Source organism: Gorilla gorilla, chromosome 15 (assembly GCF_029281585.2).
Source record: "Gorilla gorilla gorilla isolate KB3781 chromosome 15, NHGRI_mGorGor1-v2.1_pri, whole genome shotgun sequence".
In the NCBI taxonomy this organism is placed as follows: Eukaryota; Metazoa; Chordata; class Mammalia; order Primates; family Hominidae; genus Gorilla; species Gorilla gorilla.
In genome coordinates this window covers 21,569,918-21,592,113 of record NC_073239.2, presented here as the reverse complement: position 1 = coordinate 21,592,113, position 22,196 = coordinate 21,569,918, and the positions used below count along the sequence as shown (strand labels likewise).

General features: G+C 40.2%; 2 protein-coding genes across 5 annotated transcripts in view; one reads left to right on the top strand and one right to left on the bottom strand.

Annotated features, from left to right (window-relative positions):
• Positions 1-11,594, top strand: part of LOC101127474 (signal recognition particle subunit SRP54) — a 98,501-nt gene extending 86,907 nt beyond the window's left edge. The window contains exons 4-6 of one of the 2 annotated variants that reach the window (XM_031001735.3): positions 5,714-5,780; positions 7,170-7,267; positions 9,273-11,594. In XM_031001735.3, the coding sequence (XP_030857595.3) occupies positions 5,714-5,780; positions 7,170-7,267; positions 9,273-9,479 (372 nt within the window). In that variant the 3' untranslated portion in view covers positions 9,480-11,594. The remainder of the gene's footprint in view (positions 1-5,713; positions 5,781-7,169; positions 7,268-9,272) is intronic. The other variant, XM_055361303.2, reaches the window with a different exon arrangement.
• A 2,081-nt stretch (positions 11,595-13,675) lies between these two features.
• PPP2R3C (protein phosphatase 2 regulatory subunit B''gamma) overlaps positions 13,676-22,196 on the bottom strand; it is a 36,490-nt gene continuing 27,969 nt past the window's right edge. For all 3 annotated transcript variants that reach the window (XM_031001730.3, XM_031001731.3, XM_055361305.2), the window contains 3 exons: positions 19,134-19,271; positions 16,000-16,059; positions 13,676-13,987 (listed from right to left, as the gene is read on the bottom strand). In XM_031001730.3, coding sequence (XP_030857590.1) covers positions 13,799-13,987; positions 16,000-16,059; positions 19,134-19,271 — 387 coding nt within the window. In that variant the 3' untranslated portion in view covers positions 13,676-13,798. The remainder of the gene's footprint in view (positions 13,988-15,999; positions 16,060-19,133; positions 19,272-22,196) is intronic.

Here is a 22,196-nt window from a genome sequence, read left to right as displayed (position 1 = left end):
TGTTGGTCAGGCTGGTGTCAAACTCCCGACCTCAGGTGATCCGCCTGCCTCGGCCTCCCAAACTGCTGGGATTACGGACATGAACTGCTGTGCCCAGCCACCTCAAATTTTACAAAAAGGAAAAGGGTAATATATTGAAGTGGAGATGCAAGTTTTTTTTTTTTTTTTTGAGACGGAGTCTCCCTCTGTTGCGTGGGCTGGAGTGCGGTGGCGCAATCTCAGCTCACTGCAACCTCCACCTCCCGGGTTCAAGTGATTCTCCTGCTTCAGTCTCCTGAGTAGCTGGGATTACAGGCACATGCTACCACACCTGGCTAATTTTTGTATTTTTAGTAGAGACAGGGTTTCACCATGTTGGTCAGGCTGGTCTCGAACTCCTGACCTCGTTATCTGCCCATCTTGGCCTCCCAAAGTGCTGGGATTACAGGCGTGAGCCACCACACCCGGTGGAGCTACAAGTTAATGGGCAATCACATACATTGCTACTGCATATTTATTGGCAAATTTTCTAGTGTGAAGTTTTGCAATGTGAATGAAGAGCTTCCTAAATGATTATATTTTTGGCCTAGTTAATTCCACCTTTAGGAATTTAAGCAGATTAAGTAAATAGGCTTAATATTATAATTATATTAATATGATATAATACATGTGGAAAAATAGGATAGAGAAAATATGTAAGGGACAACAATGTTGTAAAAATAAGTGTATGCTCAGGAAAAGAAAGATACCCTGACATTTGGATAATTATTTCTAGGTGGTGGAAAATGGGTGAATTACATTTTTCTTATATTGACCTCCGTTTTCTTTCTTTCTTTTTTTTTTTCTTTTTTTTTTGAGACGGAGTCTTGCTCTGTTGCCCATGCTGGAGTGCAGTGGTGCGATCTCAGCTCACTGCAAGCTCCGCCTCCCAGGTTCACGCCATTCTCCTGCCTCAGCCTCCTGAGTAGCTGGGACTACAGGCACCTGCCACCATGCCCGGCTGATTTTTTGTATTTTTTTGTAGAGACAGGGTTTCACCGTGTTAGCCGGGATGGTCTCGATCTCTTGACCTCATGATCCACCCGCCTCGGCCTCCCAAAGTGCTGGGATTACAGGCGTGAGCCACTGCACCTGGCCGACCTCCATTTTCTAAGTGTTCTACAACAAATAAATATGACTTTTATAATCTGAAAATAAATTGTTTTAATAAGAAATAAAAGGTAGTCGGTCTTAATAGGGAAGGAAGAGATACTTATATTTTTGGAGGAAAAATGAATCATTTTGAGTTTTAGCACTATGTACAGGAAGTCTTGAAGACACAAGATCTTGTCCCAGTTTTGCTATTACTGGGATAGTCTAGGTGGTGGAGTTCTGGCATAGACTCTAGCTACTTCTTTTTTTTGATTCAATCAAGTCAATGTTCAAACAAAGGGCCCTATATATTCATTCTGTATAGTTGTGTGGGATGATGATAAATGTTATTCAGGAATTATTAACCTGTTTTTCAGCTCTGGAGCAGATTTGATTCTTTGGTAGTCATAGCTTGGATATTATCAATTATTCTCGCCAGAAACAACCCCAGGAGAATTGGTCCACTGAGAAACATATTTACAGTTGAACCTTGAACAATGTGAAGTTTAGGGGTGTGACCCCCCAACTACCCTGCACAGTTGAAAATCTGCATATAACTTTTTATTCCCCCCAAACTAAATTGCTAATAGCCTAGTGTTGACTGGAAGCCTTACCTAGAGCATAAAGTCAATTAACACATATTTCTTATGTTATATGTATTATATGCTATATTCTTACAATAAAGTAAGCTATAGAAAAGAAAATGTTGGCTGGGCGTGGTGGCTCATGCCTGTAATCCCAGCACTTTGGGAGGCTGAGGTGGGCAGATCACAAGGTCAGGAGTTCGAGACCAGCCTGGCCAATATAGTGAAACCCCGTCTCTACTAAAAATACAAAAATTAGCCGGATGTGGTGTTGGGCACCTGTAGTCCCAGCTACTCGGGAGGCTGAGGCAGGAGAATCGCTTGAACCCGGGAGGCGGAGGTTGCAGTGAGCCGAGATTGCACCATTGCACTCCAGCCTGGGTGACAAAGAAAAGATAAAAGGAAGGAAAGGAGAAAGGAAAGGAAAGGAAAAAGGGTTAAGAAAATTATAAGGAAGAGAAAATATATTTACTATTCATTAAGTGGGAAGTGGATCATCATCATATGTCTTCTTCCTCATTGTCTTCACATTGAGTAGGCTGAGGAGGAAGAGGAGGGGTTGGTCTTGCTGTGTTAGGCATGGCAGGAGGTGGAAGGGGAGGCAAGAGAGAAAGGCGTACTTGCTGTGACTTCATGGAAATACGTAGTAATTTCTGTCTGACTGTTTTACTTTTTTATTTCTCTAAAAATTGTTTTATGTGGTAACAGTTCTTTTCCCACCATTTGCTTTAGTTTCATTGCCTGTATAGAAGGGTCCATGTTGTAAAAGAAGTCAAGTAGTCTTGAAAAATCGGAGCCCTTCTGCCAGATTGTCTAATGTCAGTTTCTTTTCTGGCACTGCTGCTTTTACATCTTCTTCATTATCTGGCAGTGGTTTGGAGGCACTCATCTCTGTCAAGCCATTTTCTGTTAATATCTCTGTTGTTGTGTCTGTTAGCTCTTGAATTTCTCCAAGATCCAAATTTTGAAATGCTCCACCCTCCACCCCCCCTTTCTTTTCATATCTACCATATCTTTCATGATTTCATTGATTGGCTCTGTCGTAAATCCTGTGAAGATGTGCACAACACTTGGACACAGTTTTCTCCAGCAGAAATTTGTTTCGTGTTGATGTCTTTCACAGCTTTTTCTATAACAATGGCATCTTCAGTGGTGTAATCCTTCCAGACTTTCATGACGTTTTATCAGGGTTCTCTTCTTCTTCTTCTTCTTTTTTTTTTTTGAGACGGAGTCTCGCTGTCACCCAGGCTGGAGTGCACTGGCGTGATCTTGGCTCACTGCAACCTCCATCTCCTGGGTTCAAGCAATTCTCCTGCCTCAGCCTCCCAAGTAGCTGGACTACAGGTGCACGCTGCCATGCCCAGCTAATATTTTGTATTTTGGTAAAGACAGGGTTTCACCATGTTGCCCAGGCTGGTCGCAAAATCCTGAGCTCAGGTAATCTGCCCGCCTCAGCCTCCCGAAGTACTGGGATTACAGACGTGAGCCACTGCACCCCGCCCCATCCACTCAGTCTTAACAGATATTCTTGTGTTTGCCTTTTTAATGCCCTTTTAATCATTAGTATATATAAGAAGATTATGGACAAGTTTTTCTCTTTCTCCCCTCCTTGGAAGCCATATTAAAACAATTATTGCCTAGATGCAGTGGCTTACCCCTGTAATCCCAGCACTTTGGGAGGCTGAGGTGGGTGGATCACATGGGGCTGGAATTTGAGACCAGCCTGGCCAACATGGCGAAACCTTATCTATACTAAAAATACAAAAATTCGTGCAATTGGTGCACGTCTGTAATCTCAGCTACTCGTGAGGCTGAGGCACAAGAGTCACTTGAACCCAGGAGGCAGAGGTTGCATTGAGTTGAGATTGTGCCACTGCGTTCTAGCATGGGTGACAGAGTGAGACTCTGTCTTAAAAAAAACTCCAGAAAACAATTATTAATGCATTTGATTCCTTGAAGGCTTTATACTATGTTTTCTTTGGATAAACGTATTGGTACAATGAAGCATGCCTTTATCACTGGCTTCATCTAGAGAGGCAGATAACATCTGTTTGGCAAGCTTCACAAAATTCATTTGGAATTACAGAACCAAGATTAACTACGTAGGTGTGCATTGTGGATTGCATTCTGCCAGTGGCCCTGGCTTACCAAATATGCACTGAGCTTGTCTTGGGTTCTATGGTCTAGTCCTTTTTTAAGACTTAAAGAAGGGATCCAGTTTCAGCTTTCTACCTATGGCTAGCCAGTTTTCCCAGCACTGTTTATTAAATAGGGAATCCTTTCCCCATTTCTTGTTTTTGTCAAGTTTGCTACAAAAATTAACTCAAGATGGATTAAAGACTTAAATGTTAGACCTAAAACCATAAAAACCCTAGAAGAAAACCTAGGCAATACCATTCAGGACATAGGCATGGGCAAGGACTTCATGACTAAAACACCAAAAGCAATGGCAACAAAAGCCAAAATTGACAAATGGGATCTAATTAAACTAAAGAGCTTCTGCACAGCAAAAGAAACTACCATCAGAGTGAACAGGCAACCTACAGAATGGGAGAAAATTTTTACAATCTACTAATCTGACAAAGGGCTAATATCCAGAATCTACAATGAACTCAAACAAATTTACAAGAAAAAATCAAACAACCCCATCAAAAAGTGGGCAAAGGATATGAACAGACACTTCTCAAAAGAAGACATTTATTCAGCCAACAGACACATGAAAAAATGCTCATCATCACTGGCCATCAGAGAAATGCAAATCAAAATCACATACCATCTCACACCAATTAGAATGGTGATCATTAAAAAGTCAGGAAACAACAGGTGCTGGAGAGGATGTGGAGAAATAGGAACACTTTTATACTGTTGGTGGGAGTGTAAACTAGTTCAACCATTGTGGAAGACAGTGTGGCGATTCCTCAAGGATCTAGAACCAGAAATACCATTTGACTCAGCCATCCCATTACTGGGTATATACCCAAAGGATTATAAATCATGTTGCTATAAAGACACATACACATGTATGTTTATTGCAGCACTATTCACAATAGCAAAGACTTGGAACCAACCCAAATGTCCATCAGTGATAGACTGGGTTAAGAAAATGTGGCACATATACACCATGGAATACTATGCAGCCATAAAAAAGGATGAGTTCATGTCCTTTGTAAGGACATGGATGAAGCTGGAAACCATCATTCTGAGCAAACTATTGCAAGGACAGAAAACCAAACACCGCATGTTCTCACTCATAGGTGGGAACTGAACAATGAGAACACTTGGAGACAGGAAGGGGAACATCACACACCAGGGCCTGTCGTGGGGTGGGGGGAGCGGGGAGGGATAGCATTAGGAGATATACCTAATGTAAATGACGAGTTAATGGGTGCAGCACACCAACATGGCACATGTATACATATGTAACAAACCTGCATGTTGTGCACAGAACTTAAAGTATAATAATAATAATAAAAAAAGACTTAAAGAAACAAACAAAACTTATCTTGCCACTTATTTGTCCCTTATTTTCCCACCGTTAAAAGCTCATTTGATGTTCCGTTACATATCCTGCTTAATTTCTCTGAACCTTAATTTCCCTGCTATAGCATAAGTATGTCAGATGGCATCCTTAAGTTTCTTTCTATTGACTGAACACCCCCTCTGGTGTTGTATTTATAAATAGTGGAGACAAAAATGCAGCAAGACAGGAGAAAGAAAAGCTGTGGATTATCAACTCATAAAATAATCCAGACTGCGATTACCAACTCCATTTCAGCTGCTGCATCTTTTTTTGATTCTTCTATGGGCTTAAGGTGGTGGTAGTTATATGGGTGAATGTAAAATATCTTTGTGGAATTTTAACTCTAAAGATTTTAAATTGTTGATTGGATTGCAGTCTCTTTGTAGTACTGCCTATAGAATATTCTCGGTGCCTACCAAGTATTTGACTACTTCATTCTGGCCTAAATATATGGAATGAATTTAGGTATGAATGTTGCTAACATGATTTCTTGTTGCAGACAAAACTTACCTGGGGCCCCTACTTATGGTTTTACATGCTTCGGGCTGCTACATCAACTCTCTCAGGTATTGCTTTTCTGCTTGAATATTGTATAATTGCTGTAACATGCTTCAGCAACAGGAACTTTGCTAAATAGGATGTTTCCAAACTGAAGGAGAAACAATAGGGAGTTAATCACTGTCCTCAAGAGCTAGCTAGCATTGGGAGATAGTAACCTAACTTGTACTTCACATTAAAACATTCTTCAGCTTCCAATATAGTTTATTTTTTGAGGAATGAAAAATGACTATGTTAGTTTAGATATGGTTTTCAAGTTCTTAAACCCTTTCTCATAACAGCTATTTTGCTGCTTTGTCATTTGGTTTCCAGTTGATAACATTCTCAGTCTGTCTCACTGCTTATTCTAAAGCCTGTATTATAGTTAATTTATATTTCTATTTCATTAATATTTCATTTCTTAAATTGAGATGTGACTAAGTCATATTTGAAGGAAATGAATTATCAACTTATAACTTAATAATGCTAATTTAAAATATAGGTTTTAAATTATGAATCTTTCTTCTGCTTCCATTTTTAACTCCCTCATAGCTTTTTATCACTTTCGGCATTTTATTAGAGCTAATTGTGAATAGTAATTGATTCAACAAACATTTACTGAGCACTGAATATATGCTAGACAGGTTGGTGTAATGGAAAGAGCATGAGCTTGAGATTCAGACCTAGCTTTGAACTTTGGATCTGCTTTATCAGTTTGGGTTAAGTTCTTTAACCTCTCTACGCCTAACCTTTCACAGTACCTGGCACATGGTAGGCACTCAGTGAGTATTATACTACAAGCCATTCTCCTCCTCCAGCCTAGTGATATCCCAGCTTTCTGAGTATACATTTTTCTTTTTTGAGACAGAGTCTTGCTCTTTCATCAAGGCTGGAGTGCAGTGGTGTGATCTTGTCTCACCGTAACCTCCACCTTCCAGTTTCAAGCTATTCTCCTGCCTCAGCCTTGTGAGTAGCTGGGATTACAGGCGCCCACCACCATGCCCAGCTAATTTTTGTATTTTTAGTAGAGATGAGGTTTCATCATGTTGTTCAAGCTGGTCTTGAAGTCCTGACCTCATGTGATTTGCCTGCCTCAGCCTCCCAAAGTGCTGGGATTATAGACATGAGCCGCCATGCCTGGCAGTATACACTTTTCTTAAAGACATAGACATATAACAGATATACCTAGTGATAAGTGTTCTAATACAGACATGAAAAGACTTGTTGGGAGTTTTGAAGCCACCGGTACTTCTTGAAGAAAATCAGGGAAGATATACAGAAGAGAGATCTATTAGGTTTTTATAATCTCCTTGAGAGCAGGAACAGTAACTCTTGTATTCCTACAGTGTCTTACACATAGAAAGTGCTCAAGAAATGTTTATAGAATTATATAAGTCTTTTAACTTTTGTATCTTCAGTGTGTGACTTCCTTGGAGAGAAGATTGCATCTGTTTTGGGTATCAGCACCCCAAAGTACCAATATGCCATTGATGAATATTATCGGATGAAGAAGGAGGTATGCCTCCTTTTTACATTTTCTTGATTCATTTTGGTTTGCTATGGACTTGATGGGTTGCATAATGAGCCTATGTATTTTCTAACTGCCCAACATGTAGCTCTCTTATGCTAGGCATTTCATTCTAGAATCATTAATTTCTTTTATCAAAGTAACATACATTTTGTAATTCCTTAAAACTGGAATTTTCCTATGAACTGTGTGCAAAACTAAGCTAGATTTCATTGTCTTAGTGCTATGTGAGATGCCTTATATACATTATTTAATCTTCACATGCCTCTCTTTGGATTAATTATCATTCTAATTCTAAGATGAAGAAACAAGATACTTAGAGCACATGGACTGGATATAGGAAAAGTGGAGTGGGTTTGGCACAGATAAAAATTTAAGTACAAGAAATGTGTATGTGCCAGGTGTTAATGCACAAAAATTTGAGGGCAGTTTAAAAGTAGTGAGGTCTTAAGGTGAGAGTGAAGTGAATTTTGTCTTAAAAAATAAAAGCCTTTAGTGCTTAAGAGCATGGGCTCAAGAACCAAAGGGCTTGAATTCAAAATCTCTTCTACCACTTAAAACTTTGTAACCTTGGACAGAACACTTAACCCCTCTATAAGCCTCAATCTCCTCATCTTTGTAATGAGGAGAATTGCAGCATCCATGCTCGGGGGCTGCTCTACAGATTAAATACATTAATATATAAAATGTTTAGAACAGTACCTAGTGAGCACAACAAATATTGGCATCTGCTATTCTTCAAGCAAATAGAGGGCAGCAATTCAGGTAAAGCTAGAATGTAGAGGCATGAAGGTACATTGTTATGGTTGGGGAAATGGCAAAAATATAATAGTTTATTGTCACTGGAGCATAAGGTACAATGTGGGAGTGACTGGACATGAGCCTGGAAAGGTCAGCTGACTTAATATTTGTCGTATGGTTTCAAACCTGTTTTATGAACAAATAAGTATTTCTTAACACTGTAAGCCTTGCTTAGAGCCTCATTACCTCATCTGGACTATTATACTAGCCTCCTAAATGGTCTCTCTCTATTTTCAAGCAAGCCCCAGAGTAATCTTCTGGGGTTACTCACTGTGTACTGACTACCTGTTCTGCAGGGTCCAATACAAATGCCACCTACTCAATGAATTTAGTAGTTCTGCAACTAGAAATTATTTACCCTTTCAAAATCTCTACATCTGTCATAATACTGTTTTTACATGTCTTAACTTCCCTACTAAGTTGTAAACTTCTTGAGGGTAGGTGCTGCCTTGTCTATGTATTTGATGCTTATGGGAAAACTAACTATGCTATATATCATGTAGTAAATGAACCAACCTATTCAACCGAATAGACTGACACCCTACAATTGAAGTGATACAGTTGAAGCTAACTTTTTATTTATTTAGCTTAGACTTAATCTGAAAGAAATAAAGTCCTTGTCAAAGTTAATTCAGGTCTCATCTACGTGATGTAGTGCTGGACCCTGTTTTAAAAAGTAACCTCTTTTGGGCTGAGCGCGGTGGCTCATGCCTGTAATCCCAACACTTTGGGAGGCCGAGGTGGGTGGATCACTTGTGGTCAGGAGTTCGAGACCAGCCTGGCCAACATGGTGAAACCCTGTCTTTACTAAAAATACAAAAATTAGCTGGGCGTGGTGGCAGGTGCTTGTAGTCCCAGCTACTCAGGAGGCTGAGGCAGGAGAATTGCTTGAGCCTGGGAGATGGAGGTTGCAGTGAGCCACTGCACTCCAGCCTGGGTGACAGAGCAATACTCTTTCTCAAAAAAAACAAACAACAAGAAAAAACTACTTTCCTTAAAATGTTTTACAGTAGTTATTTCAATTAGAGAGCAGGAGAAGGGAAAGTATGTCTTAATTAGACCAAACTGATTTGAACATGACACTGTTTTTTTTTTTTTTTTTTAAACATAAGCTGACAGTGGGGAAAACAGCACTATATACCTTTTGGACTTTCGTATTTCAACTATTCTTGATGTTGCTCCTTTTTTTTAGGAAGAAGAAGAAGAAGAAGAAAACAGGATGTCTGAAGAAGCAGAAAGACAATATCAACAGAATAAATTGCAGACTGATTCCATTGTTCAGACAGATCAACCAGAGACAGTGATATCCAGCTCATTTGTGAATGTCAATTTTGAAATGGAGGGAGACACTGAAGTAATTATGGAAAGCAAGCAAAATCCAGTCTCTGTCCCACCATAAAATGAAATGACTATCAAGCTTCAAACTTTTTTTTTTTTAATACAAAAACTTTCACATTCTTTATTCAGTGGGACTTAATACATTTATTTATATTTTAAATTATTAAAGTTTCTGGAAAGGGAAAATGTTTTCTTCATTTTTAGGATCTATCTAGCAAAAGCCAGATCTGAAATTCAGATATTTGTACTGTTTTTACTGTGTATAGAATTAGTGCTTTGGTTTTAAAATGATCTTTTAAAAAAGTTAAGGACATCCTAGAGCCTTAATAGTTAAGAAGAGTTAAATTATCAAGCCTATTTGTGCATTTGCTTTTTTTAAAAAAGGTAAGTTGCTGATTAAGTCTAATTGGAATTGATAATTCCATAGTCTTAGATTAAAATGAGGATATTTTCTCCTAGATTTTCTCATGTTATGCCATGCATTTATATATCTAATCATTAATTTCACACTAAGGATGCTTCACCATATAATAAAAGGAGCAAGATGGAAGCACTTTGAATTTTCTTTCATTGAGAATAACTGTTTTATGTAAGAATCTGTATTTATAACACCAGATATTAAGATAGGCTTCCATTTTTTAATGCAAGCCACTTAATCTTGTATTCTTTTTCAGGACTCAAATAACTAGCTTTGAACATAATATTAAAACACTACTTATAGAATAGATTTATTAATGTTAATACCTAGTGAATATCCATGTGGCTTCCTGGTTATGTTATCGGTTCAGCGTTAATCCTATAGAAAAGTGGTTTGGAGGGGATTGGGGGATAGTGGGACAGGTATAGATTTAATCCATCAGGAGCAATTAGATATTGTATAAGGTGCAATGATAGCCTAATGAAATTACCCGTCATTCATCATTTAGAAGTAGCAACAGTGAAGACTGGACAGTTTACTTGAATCTGGTTGGCCACTCCTCTACCTACTTGGTTATTTGTAAACCTTATAAATGTATATATTGTGAAGCTAATTTTGAAAATATTCCTAAATATGGCCAGGTACGGTGCTCACACCTGTAATCCAGCACTTTGGGAGGCTGAAGTGGGCAGATTACTTGAGGTCAGGAGTTTGAGACCAGCCTGGCCAACGTAGTGAAACCCCGTCTCTACAAAAATACAAAAATTAGCCAGGCGTGGTGGTGCACGTCTGTAATCCCAGCTGCTCGGGAGGCTGAGGCAGGAGAATCACTTGAACCAGGGAAGTGGAGGTTGCAGTGAGCCAAGATTGCACCACTGCACTCCAGCCTAGGCGACAGAGTGAGACTCCATCTTGGGGGGAAAAAAGTATATATATAGACACACACACACACATATATATCTCTAAATGTGTGTATAGAACCTTTTATCAGTATAACATTGATTTATAATTAAATGTGGGTGAGGAAGAATGTGTGGAGTGTTTCAGAAATTTTGATCTTAAAAGCCTTTTCAGAAACTCAAAGCTTTCAGAAATTAATAGTTATATTAATAGCCTTCTAAACAGCATTAAGTTTTCAATTTTAATATATCTATATAAAATATAGTGTCAAAGTAACATCAATATAGTGGGTCTGTAATGGAAATCTGTCAATGAACATGAACTGAGTTCTTCAACTACAGGTTGAAGGATAATTAAACTTTTCATTAGGAGTGTTCAGCTACATGGATTCATGCAATGGTGGTTCATAGTAAGTGATGGTAATATTTTTATTCATGAGTGTAAACCCTTTATAACTTAGTGCTTAAAATATTAATCTTTTGATTATATAATGTCCCATGAATTATAGTTTACCAATAGTTCTAAAACATGCTAACCTGACCTTTTCCTTCTAATTTGTTTTTAACTTCATTCGAGATAGTACCTCTCACTCACAGATATTTATTTGGTTATCAAGTGAAGATAGGTGTGTCTAAAAGTGATCTTCTGAATCCTGTCTCCCTAGAGGTACTAGTATCTAGAGTTTACCCAGAAAATTTTACGATTGTAACAAAAGGAAGTAGTGACTTATGAAGGTTTTGTTTCTTGAATTTTACTTTTGCTACTTGTCCAATAGTGGCTAGTTTATCAATATAGTTATTCACTGTGCCTTAAGTTTATACTTTGTTTATGCAAACTATAAAATTTCCCATAAATGTATTCAATGGTTTGTCTTACTTTAAGCCTCTTTCACTCACTTTTTCCTATCTCCTTTTCAGTCCTTTTAAGAATTCCAGTTCCAGCTGGGCACGGTGGCCCACGCCTGTAGTCCCAGCACTTTGGGAGGCCAAGGTGGGCGGATCACTAGGTCAGGAGTCCGAGACCAACCTGGCCAACATGGTGAATTAGTAGAGATGGATTTCTACTAAAAATACAAAAATTAGCCGGGCATGGTAGCAGGTGCTTGTAATCCTAGCTGCTCAGGAGGCTGAGGCAGGAGAATCGCTTGAGCCTGGGAGGCGGAGGTTGCAGGGAACGGCGTTTGCACCATTGTACTCCAGCCTGGGTGACAAAGCAAGACTCGTCTCCAAAAAAAATAATTCCAGTTCCTTCTGGATCATAGTTCATATTTAGCTTCTTCTAATCTTTCAGCATCTCATAAAAACTAAATGTAATTTATAACTAACTGAAGTCTTTATCCTGAATTAACATAAATTCTTTAACAAAAATCCTTAACAAAATGAAGTTTGTTTTTTGGTTTGAGACAGGGTCTTATACTCTGTTGCCCAGGCTGGAGTGCAATAGTGCAATCATGGCTCACTCCAGCCTCGACCTCCTGGGCTTTAAGCAGTCCTTCCCTGTCAGCCTCCTAAGGATCTGGGACTACAGGCTCACACCACCATGCCCAGCTAATGTTTTTTATTTATTTTTTTGTAGAGACTTGGTTTTGCCATGTTGTCTGGGCTTGGAATTAAGTTTTGTAAAATGTAACTCTGGTATTGGTTAATAAAACTAGACAATTTTTTTTTTTTTTTTTTTTTTTTGAGATGGAGTCTCACTCTCTTGCCAGGCTGGAGTGCAGTGGCTCGATCTTGGCTCACTGCAAGCTCCGCCTCCCGGGTTCACGCCGTTCTCCTGCCTCAGCCTCCTGAGTAGCTGGGACTACAGGCACCCTCCACCACGCCCAGCTAATTTTTTGTATTTTTAGTAGAGACGGGGTTTCACTGTGTTAGCCAGGATGGTCTCAATCTCCTGAACTCATGATCCGCCCGCCTCAGCCTCCCTAAGTGCTGGGATTACAGGCGTAAGCCACCATGCCCGGCCAACAAATTTTTTATACCAATGATTTTCATGAAAGTAAAATACTAGTTTGAATACATTTTATTAAAACATCCAATTAAAAGAACAAGGCTGGGCACGTGGCTCACGTATCACTGTGAATCATGATGGCTATAGTCCCAGCACTTTGGGAGGCCGAGGCAGGCAGATCACCTGAGGTCAGGAGTTCGAGACCAGCCTGGCCAACATGGCGAGACCCACATCTCTACTAAAAATACAAAAATTAGCCAGGCATGGTGGTGCACACCTGAAGTCCCAGCTGCTTAGGAGGCTGAGGCAGGAGAATCGCTTGAAGCTGGGAGGTGGAGGCTGCAGTGAGCAGAGATCATGCCACTGCACTCCAGCCTGGGCAACAGACGGAGACTGTCTCAAGAGAAAAAAAAAACAAAAAACCGCAAAACAAAAAGGCTGGGCATGGTGCCTCACACCTGTAATCCCAGTACTTTGGGAGGCCGAGGCAGGCAGATGACTTGAGGTCAGGAGTTTGAGACCAGCTTGGCCAACATGGTGAAACCCTGTCTCTGCTAAAATACAAAAATTAGCCAGGTGTGTTGGCAGGCGCCTATAATCCCAGCTACTCAGGAGGCTGAGGCAGGAGAATCACTTGACCCTCCTAAAAAAAAATCCTAATCCTAACCCAGAAATAAAATGGCTCTACTCATGAATGGGAAAGTTTGTCATCTTTGAGATTTTATATGTATAGACACACACACACACACGTTTTGTGTATATATATGCACTGTCAGTCAAATAGTCACATTCTAAATGACTGTCAGAAATACTCCATGGAAACTTCATCTCTGAAGATTATACAGATTTAAACTGAACATCATCTACCTACAGCAAATCACACTTCCCATCTTTGAACTAAAAGGAACCAGAACTTACCCCACCTCCTAACAAGCAATATTTGGTCCTATTGCTTCTAAACTATTGCAACCAAAATTCCAGTAACCAAAACATTTGCTGTGTTCTCTAGGCATATCAAGTGTTTTATTTAGACCATTTCTGAGGATTTTGCTTTAAAGGCTTTACATGCAGCATTCAAGTATCTCTTAATATAAGACAGTCTAGTCTTTCAGAGATCATGTATCATCAAGGTCTGCAGAGTTTTCACTGTCATTTGCAACAAGAGCCTCTCTGTTCTCGTAAGTCCAGAAGCCATTCAAATCGATTAGAATGGTGGTTACTGTGTCTCCTTGATTACTGTTGATTAAATCCTGAAGAGAGATTTTCAAAGGATCCTTTGGTTTTACCATGTCAAAGATTTCATCCTGCAAGAGAAAAAAAAATACAATGAAATTTGATCCACTTAATTTCTATCACACATAGTGATCCAAAATTCAGGGCTGTTTGCATCCACTGAAGTACAGAGGAATAAAATTGAGGGCTGCCACTTGGGCTTATGTTAATTTTTTGTTCTACTTTTTTTCTTTTCCATTTAACAGGCAGTTTCCTTTTCTCTACCTACAACCACAAAATTTTATTGGATAACTCCTTAGCTATGTGATAGCTATCCTTCATTTTATAGATGAAGAAACCAAGGCTCAGTGCCGAATCCAGCTACATAGGTAATTAGTGGCAGAACTATCTCATGCAGTGTTAAGGGACTGCACGTTAACTAGTTTCTTATATATTTTTCTGTTGCCTTCTAATTGGTGAAACAAGGTTTTGTCTGTAGTTTTTGTTTTTGTTGTTTTGTTTTGTTTTTGAGATGGAGTCTCACTCTGTCATCCAGGCTGGAGTGCAGTAGTGCGATCTTGGCTTACTGCAACCTCCGCCTCCTGGGTTCAAGCGATTCTTCTGCCTCAGCCTCCCGAGTAGCTGGGACTACAGGTGCACGTCACCACACCCAGCTAATTTTTGTATTTTTAGTAGAGATGGGGGTTTCACCATATTGGCCAGGCTGGTCTCAAACTCCTGATGTTAAGTAATCTGCCTGCTTTGGCCTCCCAAATTGCTGGAATTATAGGCGTGAGCCACTGCGCCCAGCCTTGTTTTTTTTTTTTTTTTTGAGACAGAGTTTCACCCTTGTTGCCCAGGCTGGAGTGCAATGGTGTGATCTTGGCTTACCGCAACCTCTGCCTCCTGGGTTCAAGCGATCCTCCTGCCTCAGCCTTCCAAGTAGCTGGGATTACAGGCGTGTGCCACCACATCTGGCCAATTTTTGTATTTTCAGTAGAGACGGGGTTTCTCCATATTGGTCAGGCTGGTCTTGAACTCCCGACCTCAGGTGATCCGCCTGCCTTGGCCTCCCAAAGTGCTGGGATTACAGGCGTGAGTCACCACACCCGGCTAACAAGGGTTTGGTTTAATTTTTTTTTGCTAACCGTTCAGCTCAATTAAACATCTAAATGTTTCAGAGATAGTGACAAAGCTTCATTTCCAATGTTGATGTCAACATTTTATTAGGATGGGAGAGGGGAGTTCTTCTCTCTGGATATGCATTAGACATCCAAAAAGAAGCTAAATTCTGCTAAAACTTACTGGAACATATAGAAGACCTCCTTCTATATTATGAAGTATACAACAGATATTTACAGGGAATTAGTACATGTTTTCTAATCTTTTTGTAGTAAAATAACTACAAAATTTGTAGCAAAATAAAATTTGTAGCAAAATTACTGAAAGTGAACAGGCTGTTTGAGGTAGCATACTAAAACAGTTTCCAAGGTAAAAAATCAGTTTACAGTTGAACAGACTGCCATAGGATATAGACTGTACTGACTGTCTTTTCTTTTCTTTTTCTTTTGAGACGGAGTTTCACTCTTGTTGCCCAGGCTGGAGTGCAGTGGCACAATCTCAGCTCACTGCAACCTCCACCTCCCGGGCTCCAATGATTCTCCTGCCTCAGCCTCCCGAGTAGCCGGGATTACGTGCATGCGCCACCATGCCCAGCTAATTTTTGTATTTTTAGTAGAGACGGGGTTTCACCATGTTGACCAGCCTGGTCTCGAACTCCTGACCTCGGGTGATCTGCCCGCCTCAGCCTCCCAAAGTGCTGGGATTACAAGCATGAGCCACTGAGCCCGGCCCCCTGACTGTCTTAGTTAAAATGAATGAATGCTTCCAATGAAAACATAATGATGACAATACTAAAATTATAAACTACATAAATAGTCCAAATGTGGTCTCAGTTCGTAATGATTTAAATATCAGTTCAGAACAAAAAGCAAACACTTGATTCAAATAGTACTTCATTAGTTGCTTTCATATAAAATTTCATGTAATACAAATGACTATCTCATAATTATCTGGTAATACGTAAATTAAAGGAAAAGATAACCTTGACATCTTGAAATGAAACAGGATCTTGTCCATGGATTTTCATTAGTTCCTGTATGGCCTGTATTTAATAGAAATAAATCTGTAAATAAAAAATGAAATACACAACATCCCTCTTTTGCCCTACAACCCCTTTCTACTTATACTTCCTTTCCTATCAGACCACAAACGTCATCATTCTGTCTCTTGCCAATCTTCTTAGCTTTCTTGACCTTATTCCACATCAGTGAGCAAAACCTAAATTCTCGATTAGTGTGTTGACCTTTTTAGACCTATATCTTAACTATTGAGAACTTCAGGAAAAAAAAAAAAGATTACGGATTGCTGCTTCTACATAGGAATGTTCTCCAACCTCAAACAGGCCCTCAACATGGCCTCACAATTATTCTGTTTGATCTGCTCCTCTCATTTTCCATGAATGTTATTCCTGCCTTCACTATTCTCTTAAGATCCCCAATCTACTGTCTCCCTTCCTACCCTACACTTTGCTTTCTACGTAATACAAGAAATGGAGGTAGACCTCCCAAAACTCTTCCTTTTCATAAACTTTAACAAAAAAATGAAGAAACTGCTGTCATCCAGTAGGAATACAAAATACTTCAGGTGAGCATTATTCACTGGAAATGTGAAGTTTCAAATTCTTGGTGAACAGTCAACTTTGTTCCCGATGCCTACTGTGTTACCACTAATAATCAGAGTATCCATAAAGGAATCCCTTTGAAGTAGATAAGAATCTGAGTACACGCTCTGTTAATATAGTAATAGATGGTATGATCTAGAGTGAATCATCCAGACCCAGCTTTATCACTAGGATACTGATGTCCAAATGCTCTATGAACAGCCCAGGATTATAGGGCTCAGCATTGGACACTTTTTACCTTATCCCATATAACCAAGCCTAAATAAGCTTTGACAAAATGCCTATATGAAATATTTTTAAAGTATTTTTAAAACAATTTAATATTCTAAGAGTAGAAAATACTGTAAAGAAATCTTTATGAAAAAGAGCAGTGTTTAATTTCAAATACATTTATATATTTTCTTAAGATTGGATTTTTACTTAATAGGTTTGTCTAAAGTGGGGGCATTCCTATGATGGGTTGGTATTTATTTTCCCAGATGAGCCGCTGATATAAGCCCATATAGCATTCAGTTTTTTTAATTTTTATTTTTAGGGATAGGGTCTTACTCTGTCATTCAGGCCGTAGTGCAGTGGCAAATCATGGCTCACTGCAGCCTTGACCTCCCAGACTCTAGTGATCTTCCCACCTTAGCCTCTCAAGTAGCTGGGACTGCAGGCATGTGCCACCACACCCAGCTAATTTTTAATTTTTTTGTAGAGATGGAGTCTCCCTATGTTGCCCAGGCTGGTTTCCCAACTCCTGGGCTCAAGCAACCCTCCTTCCCTGGCCTCCCAACGTGCTGGGATTAGAAGCATGAGCGACCACGCCTGGCCTAAAAATTATTTTCATGGTTTATTTATTTCAACATAGCAAATAAAAGTATCTACAACTGGCTGGGCACAGCCTCCCCAGTAACCGGGACCACAGGCATGTGATACCACTACACCCAGCTAATTTTTTCAATTTTTTGTAGAAGTTGGGGTTTCCCTGTGTTGCCCAGGCTGGTCTCAAACTCCTGTGCTCAAGCGAACCTCCTGCCTCAGCTTCCCTAAGTGCTGGGATTACAGGTGTGAGCCACCATGCCTGGGGTAAGATTTTTTTTTTTTTTTCTTTTTAAGACTCAGTCTCGCTCTGTCGCCCAGGCTGCAGTGCAGTGGCGCAATCTCGGCTCACTGCAAGCTCTGCCTCCTGGGTTCATGCCATTCTCCTGCCTCAGCCTCCCGAGTAGCTGGGACTATAGGCACCCGCCACCACGCCCGGCTGATTTTTTTGCATTTTTAGTAGAGATAGGGTTTCACCATGTTAGTGAGGATGGTTTTGATCTCCTGACCTTGTGATCTGCCCACCCTGGCCTCCCAAAGTGCTGGGATTACAGGCATGAGCCACCGCAACCCGGCCGATTTTTAAATTTAATAAAAGCATTTACATAACAGATTTCAGAAAGAAATCAAGTTTTTAGTTTTCTTTCCTACTTAAAAAAAATATAACTGAGTGAAAGCTGATTTGACTAGATGTAAAATAGAAATATGTAAATACACGTCAGGGGCTGTACTACCATTGGAAATACAAATATGTGATAAATTCTATACTTGTGATGAAAAACTTCTAAGATGCTAAGCAGTTCAGAAAAGGTAGCTCCTTTCCACAGAAATTTTTATAGACTTTGGTAGTTGTAGTTTTTTTTTTTTTTTTTTTTTTTTTTGAGACAGAGTCTTGCTTTGCTGCCCAAGCTAGAATGCAGTGACACGATTTCAGCTCACTGCAACCTCCGCCTCCTGGGTTCAAGTGATTCTCCTGCCTCAGCCTCCCAAGTAGCTGGGATTACAGGCATGTGGACCCAGTTATTGGGGAGGCTGAGTGGGAAGACTGCCTGAGCCCAGGAGTTGGAGGTTGCGGCAAGCTATGATCATGCCACTGCAACCTGGGCGACAGAGCCAGACCCTTTCTCAAAAAAAGAAAAAAATAAATAAAAATCACGAGTTAGGTAAAATGGTTACTAAATATTTAATTTAAACCAAATGATATATCTTTAATTTGCTCTTCTTTTTCTAATTTCCTAAAGTAGATGCTGATTTTAGATCTTTAACATTTTCCAGTATATGCATTCAATACTATAAATTTCCCTCTAGCCACTGCTTTTGCTGCATCTCACAATTTTTATTTATTTATTTTTTTTGAGACGGAGTCTCGCTCTGTTGCCCAGGCTGGAGTGCAGTGGCACAATCTCGGCTCACTGCAAACTCCGCCTCCCGGGTTCACGCCATTCTCCTGCCTCAGCCTCCCAAATAGCTGGTACTACAGGCACCCACCACCACACCTGGCTACTTTTTTGTATTTTTAGTAGAGACGGGGTTTCACCATGTTAGCCAGGATGGACTCTATCTCCTGACCTCGTGATCCACCTGCCTCGGCCTCCCAAAGTGCTGGGATTACAGGCGTGAGCCACTGCACCGGCAGCAACAAAATGATATATCTTAAGGAACAATGACTCACTTATGCAAATGAGACTTACCCTAAAGAAATAATTAAGTGAAAAGACATTCAGATATCCTTTGTTCTCAATATCAAGCAGTTTGAAAATATATTGTAGAGCTGCAGGTTCCTTTCTGTTTTCTAATGCAAGGACAAAGTCCAAGTAGGTCTTATAGTCCTACAGAACAGAAAATAATGTTCATTAGAGGCCTTAGTTGAAATTAACTTTCAAGTGAATATCTTATGATTTGAAACTATTTTGCAATCAAAGGTGGCAAATTTAATTTTTTCCCTAAGTTATGAAATGAGAAATCCATTTATGTACTTAATATTGGTTTCTAGGGAATTTTTTTTGAGACAGTTTCACTCTCGTTGCCCAGGCTGGAGTTGCAATGGCACAATCTCGGCTCACCACAACCTCCACCTCCCGGGTTCAAGCAATTCTCCTGCCTCAGCCTCCGGAGTAGCTGGGATTACAGGCATGTGCCACCACGCCTGGCTAATTCTGTATTTTTAGTAGAGATGGGGTTTCTCCATGTTGGTCAGGCTGGTCTCGAACTCCCGACCTCAGGTGATCCACCCGCCTCAGCCTCCCAAAGTGCTGGGATTATAGGCATGAGCAACCGTGCCTAGCCATAGGAATTCTATATATAATCTACACAGGACAGTTTTGAGGACATAGTTCTTTTTTATTTATTTATTTTTTTGAGATGGAGTCTTGCCCTATTGCCCAGGCTGGAGTGCAGTGGTGCAATCTCAGCTCACTGAAACCTCTGCCTCCCAGGTTCAAGCGATTCTCCTGTCTCAGCCTCCCAAGTAGCTGGGAATACAGGTGCACACCACTATGCCCAGCTAATTTTTATATTTTCAGTAGAGACAGGATTTTCCATGTTACCCAAGCTGGTCTCAAACTCCTGACCTCAAGTGACCCGCCTGCCCCAGCCTCCCAAAGTGCTGGGATTACAGGCATGCACCACTGTGCCCAGCCCTAGTTCATTTTTTTATGAGAGATTTGCTGTGTTAAACTATAATTTTCTTTCATTATTCTTGTTTTTGAGACAGGGTCTCACTTTATCAACCAGGCTGGAGTGCAGTGGTACGATCATAGTTCACTGCAACCTTGATCTCCCAGGCTCAAGCAATCTTCCCACTACAGCCTCCGAGGTAGCTGAGACTACAGGTGCACGCCATCACACTTGGCTAATTTTTTAAATTCTTTGTAGAGATGGGGTTTTCCTGTATTACCCATGCTAGTCTCAAACTCCTGGGCTCAAGCAATCATCTGGCCTCAGCCTCCCAAAGTGCTGGGACTAGAGGGATGAACTACTGCATCCTGCTTCAAACTTTTGAAACAGATGACTAAGCTATAAACTTATAACTTCATTTCAGTGCAGTTATTTTGAAAAACAAATTTTTTATCTGGAATGAACAGAACAGTATAATTTTTTTTTTGAGATGGAGTTTCGCTCTTGTTGCCCAGGCTGGAGTGCAATGGCGCGATCTTGGCTCACCACAACCTCTGCCTCCCGGGTTCAAGTCATTCTCCTGCCTCAGCCTCCTGAGTATCTGGGATTACAGGCATGCACCACCACGCCTGGCTAATTTTGTATTTTTAGTAGAGAAGCGGTTTCTCCAAGTTGGTCAGGCTGGTCTCAAAACTTCCGACCTCAGGTGATCCACCCACCTCGGCCTCCCAAAATGCTAGGATTACAGGTGTGAGCCACCGTGCCCAGTCTCAGAACAGTATATTTAAATTGCTATTTTAAAATATTGTTTAAAATTTTTAATTCAGATTTCCAATAAGAAGCTATCTTGAGATTGCCAGACATTTTACAGTGAGCTGACACTGTTCTCATCCATAAAAAGGCAAAATGGAAAGGCCAGAAAGACATGAAGAGAACAGAAAGCCTTCCCTATAAAAACAGGATACGCACTTTGGGGGGCCGAGGCGGGCAGATCAGAAGGTCAAGAGATCGAGACCATTCTGGCTAACACGGTGAAACTCCGTCTCTACTAAAAATACAAAAAAAAATTAGCCGGGCGTGGTGGCGGGCACCTGTAGTCCCAGCTACTCGGGAGGCTGAGGCAGGAGAATGGCATCAACCCGGGAGGCGGAGCCGAGATCGCGCCACTGCACTCCGGCCTGGACGACAGAGGGAGACTCCATCTAAAACAAAAACAAAAACAACAAAACAAAACAAAAAAACAGGATACTCAGATTTTTTTTTAATGGTAAAAAGTAGTAATTGGGAGGTTCTCACTTAGATAAAAATTTTATATTCTTAGAAAAGTTCCTCTCTGCATAAATAGCACTAAAGAGTTAAAGAATGCAGATTGTGATCTGACTTCATCCATAGTTGTAGCCTGATTTTCTCTATTCATCAGGAATCATTATATTAATAATATAAGCTCTTCATTGTCTATTGTTTACAGCTGTGGGAGTTACAAAGTAAATTTTCTGTGCCTTTTCCCCTCTTTTCTTTTGTTGTTACTAATGGTGTTATTTAGCAAACTGCTATTGAAGCTAAATGATAAATGTAAGACCCCCATCCTCATGACAATATGACTATTTTTTAAGCATAACTGGTTTGGGAAATTTATCAGATTCTTTTTTTTTTTTTGAGACAGAGTCTCGCTCAGTTGCCCAGGCTGGAGTGCAATGGCGCCATCTCGGCTTACTGCAAGCTCCGCCTCCCAGGTTCACACCATTACACCATTCTCCTGCCTCAGCCTCTGGAGTAGCTGGGACTACAGGTGCCCATCACCACGCCCAGCTAATTTTTTGTATTTTTAGTAGAGACGGGGTTTCACCGTGTTAGCCAGGATGGTCTCAATCTCCTGACCTTGTGATCCACCCGCCTCAGCCTCCCAAAGTTATCAGATTCTTAACCCGTGTTTTTAGCAGCAAAAATGGTGATTTTAAAATGCTGTTTAGAATTTTCCTTCTCAAGTATTTTGCATTGTCATAATAAAAAGACAAGTGCATGTTATCTTCAGCTGTTCATATAGCCACTTCTAGAGACTAATACAACCTGATTCTCAGAATTAAATCATGGCATATGTGTTACTACATTTGACCTGGTAATTTAATGACGGAACTATC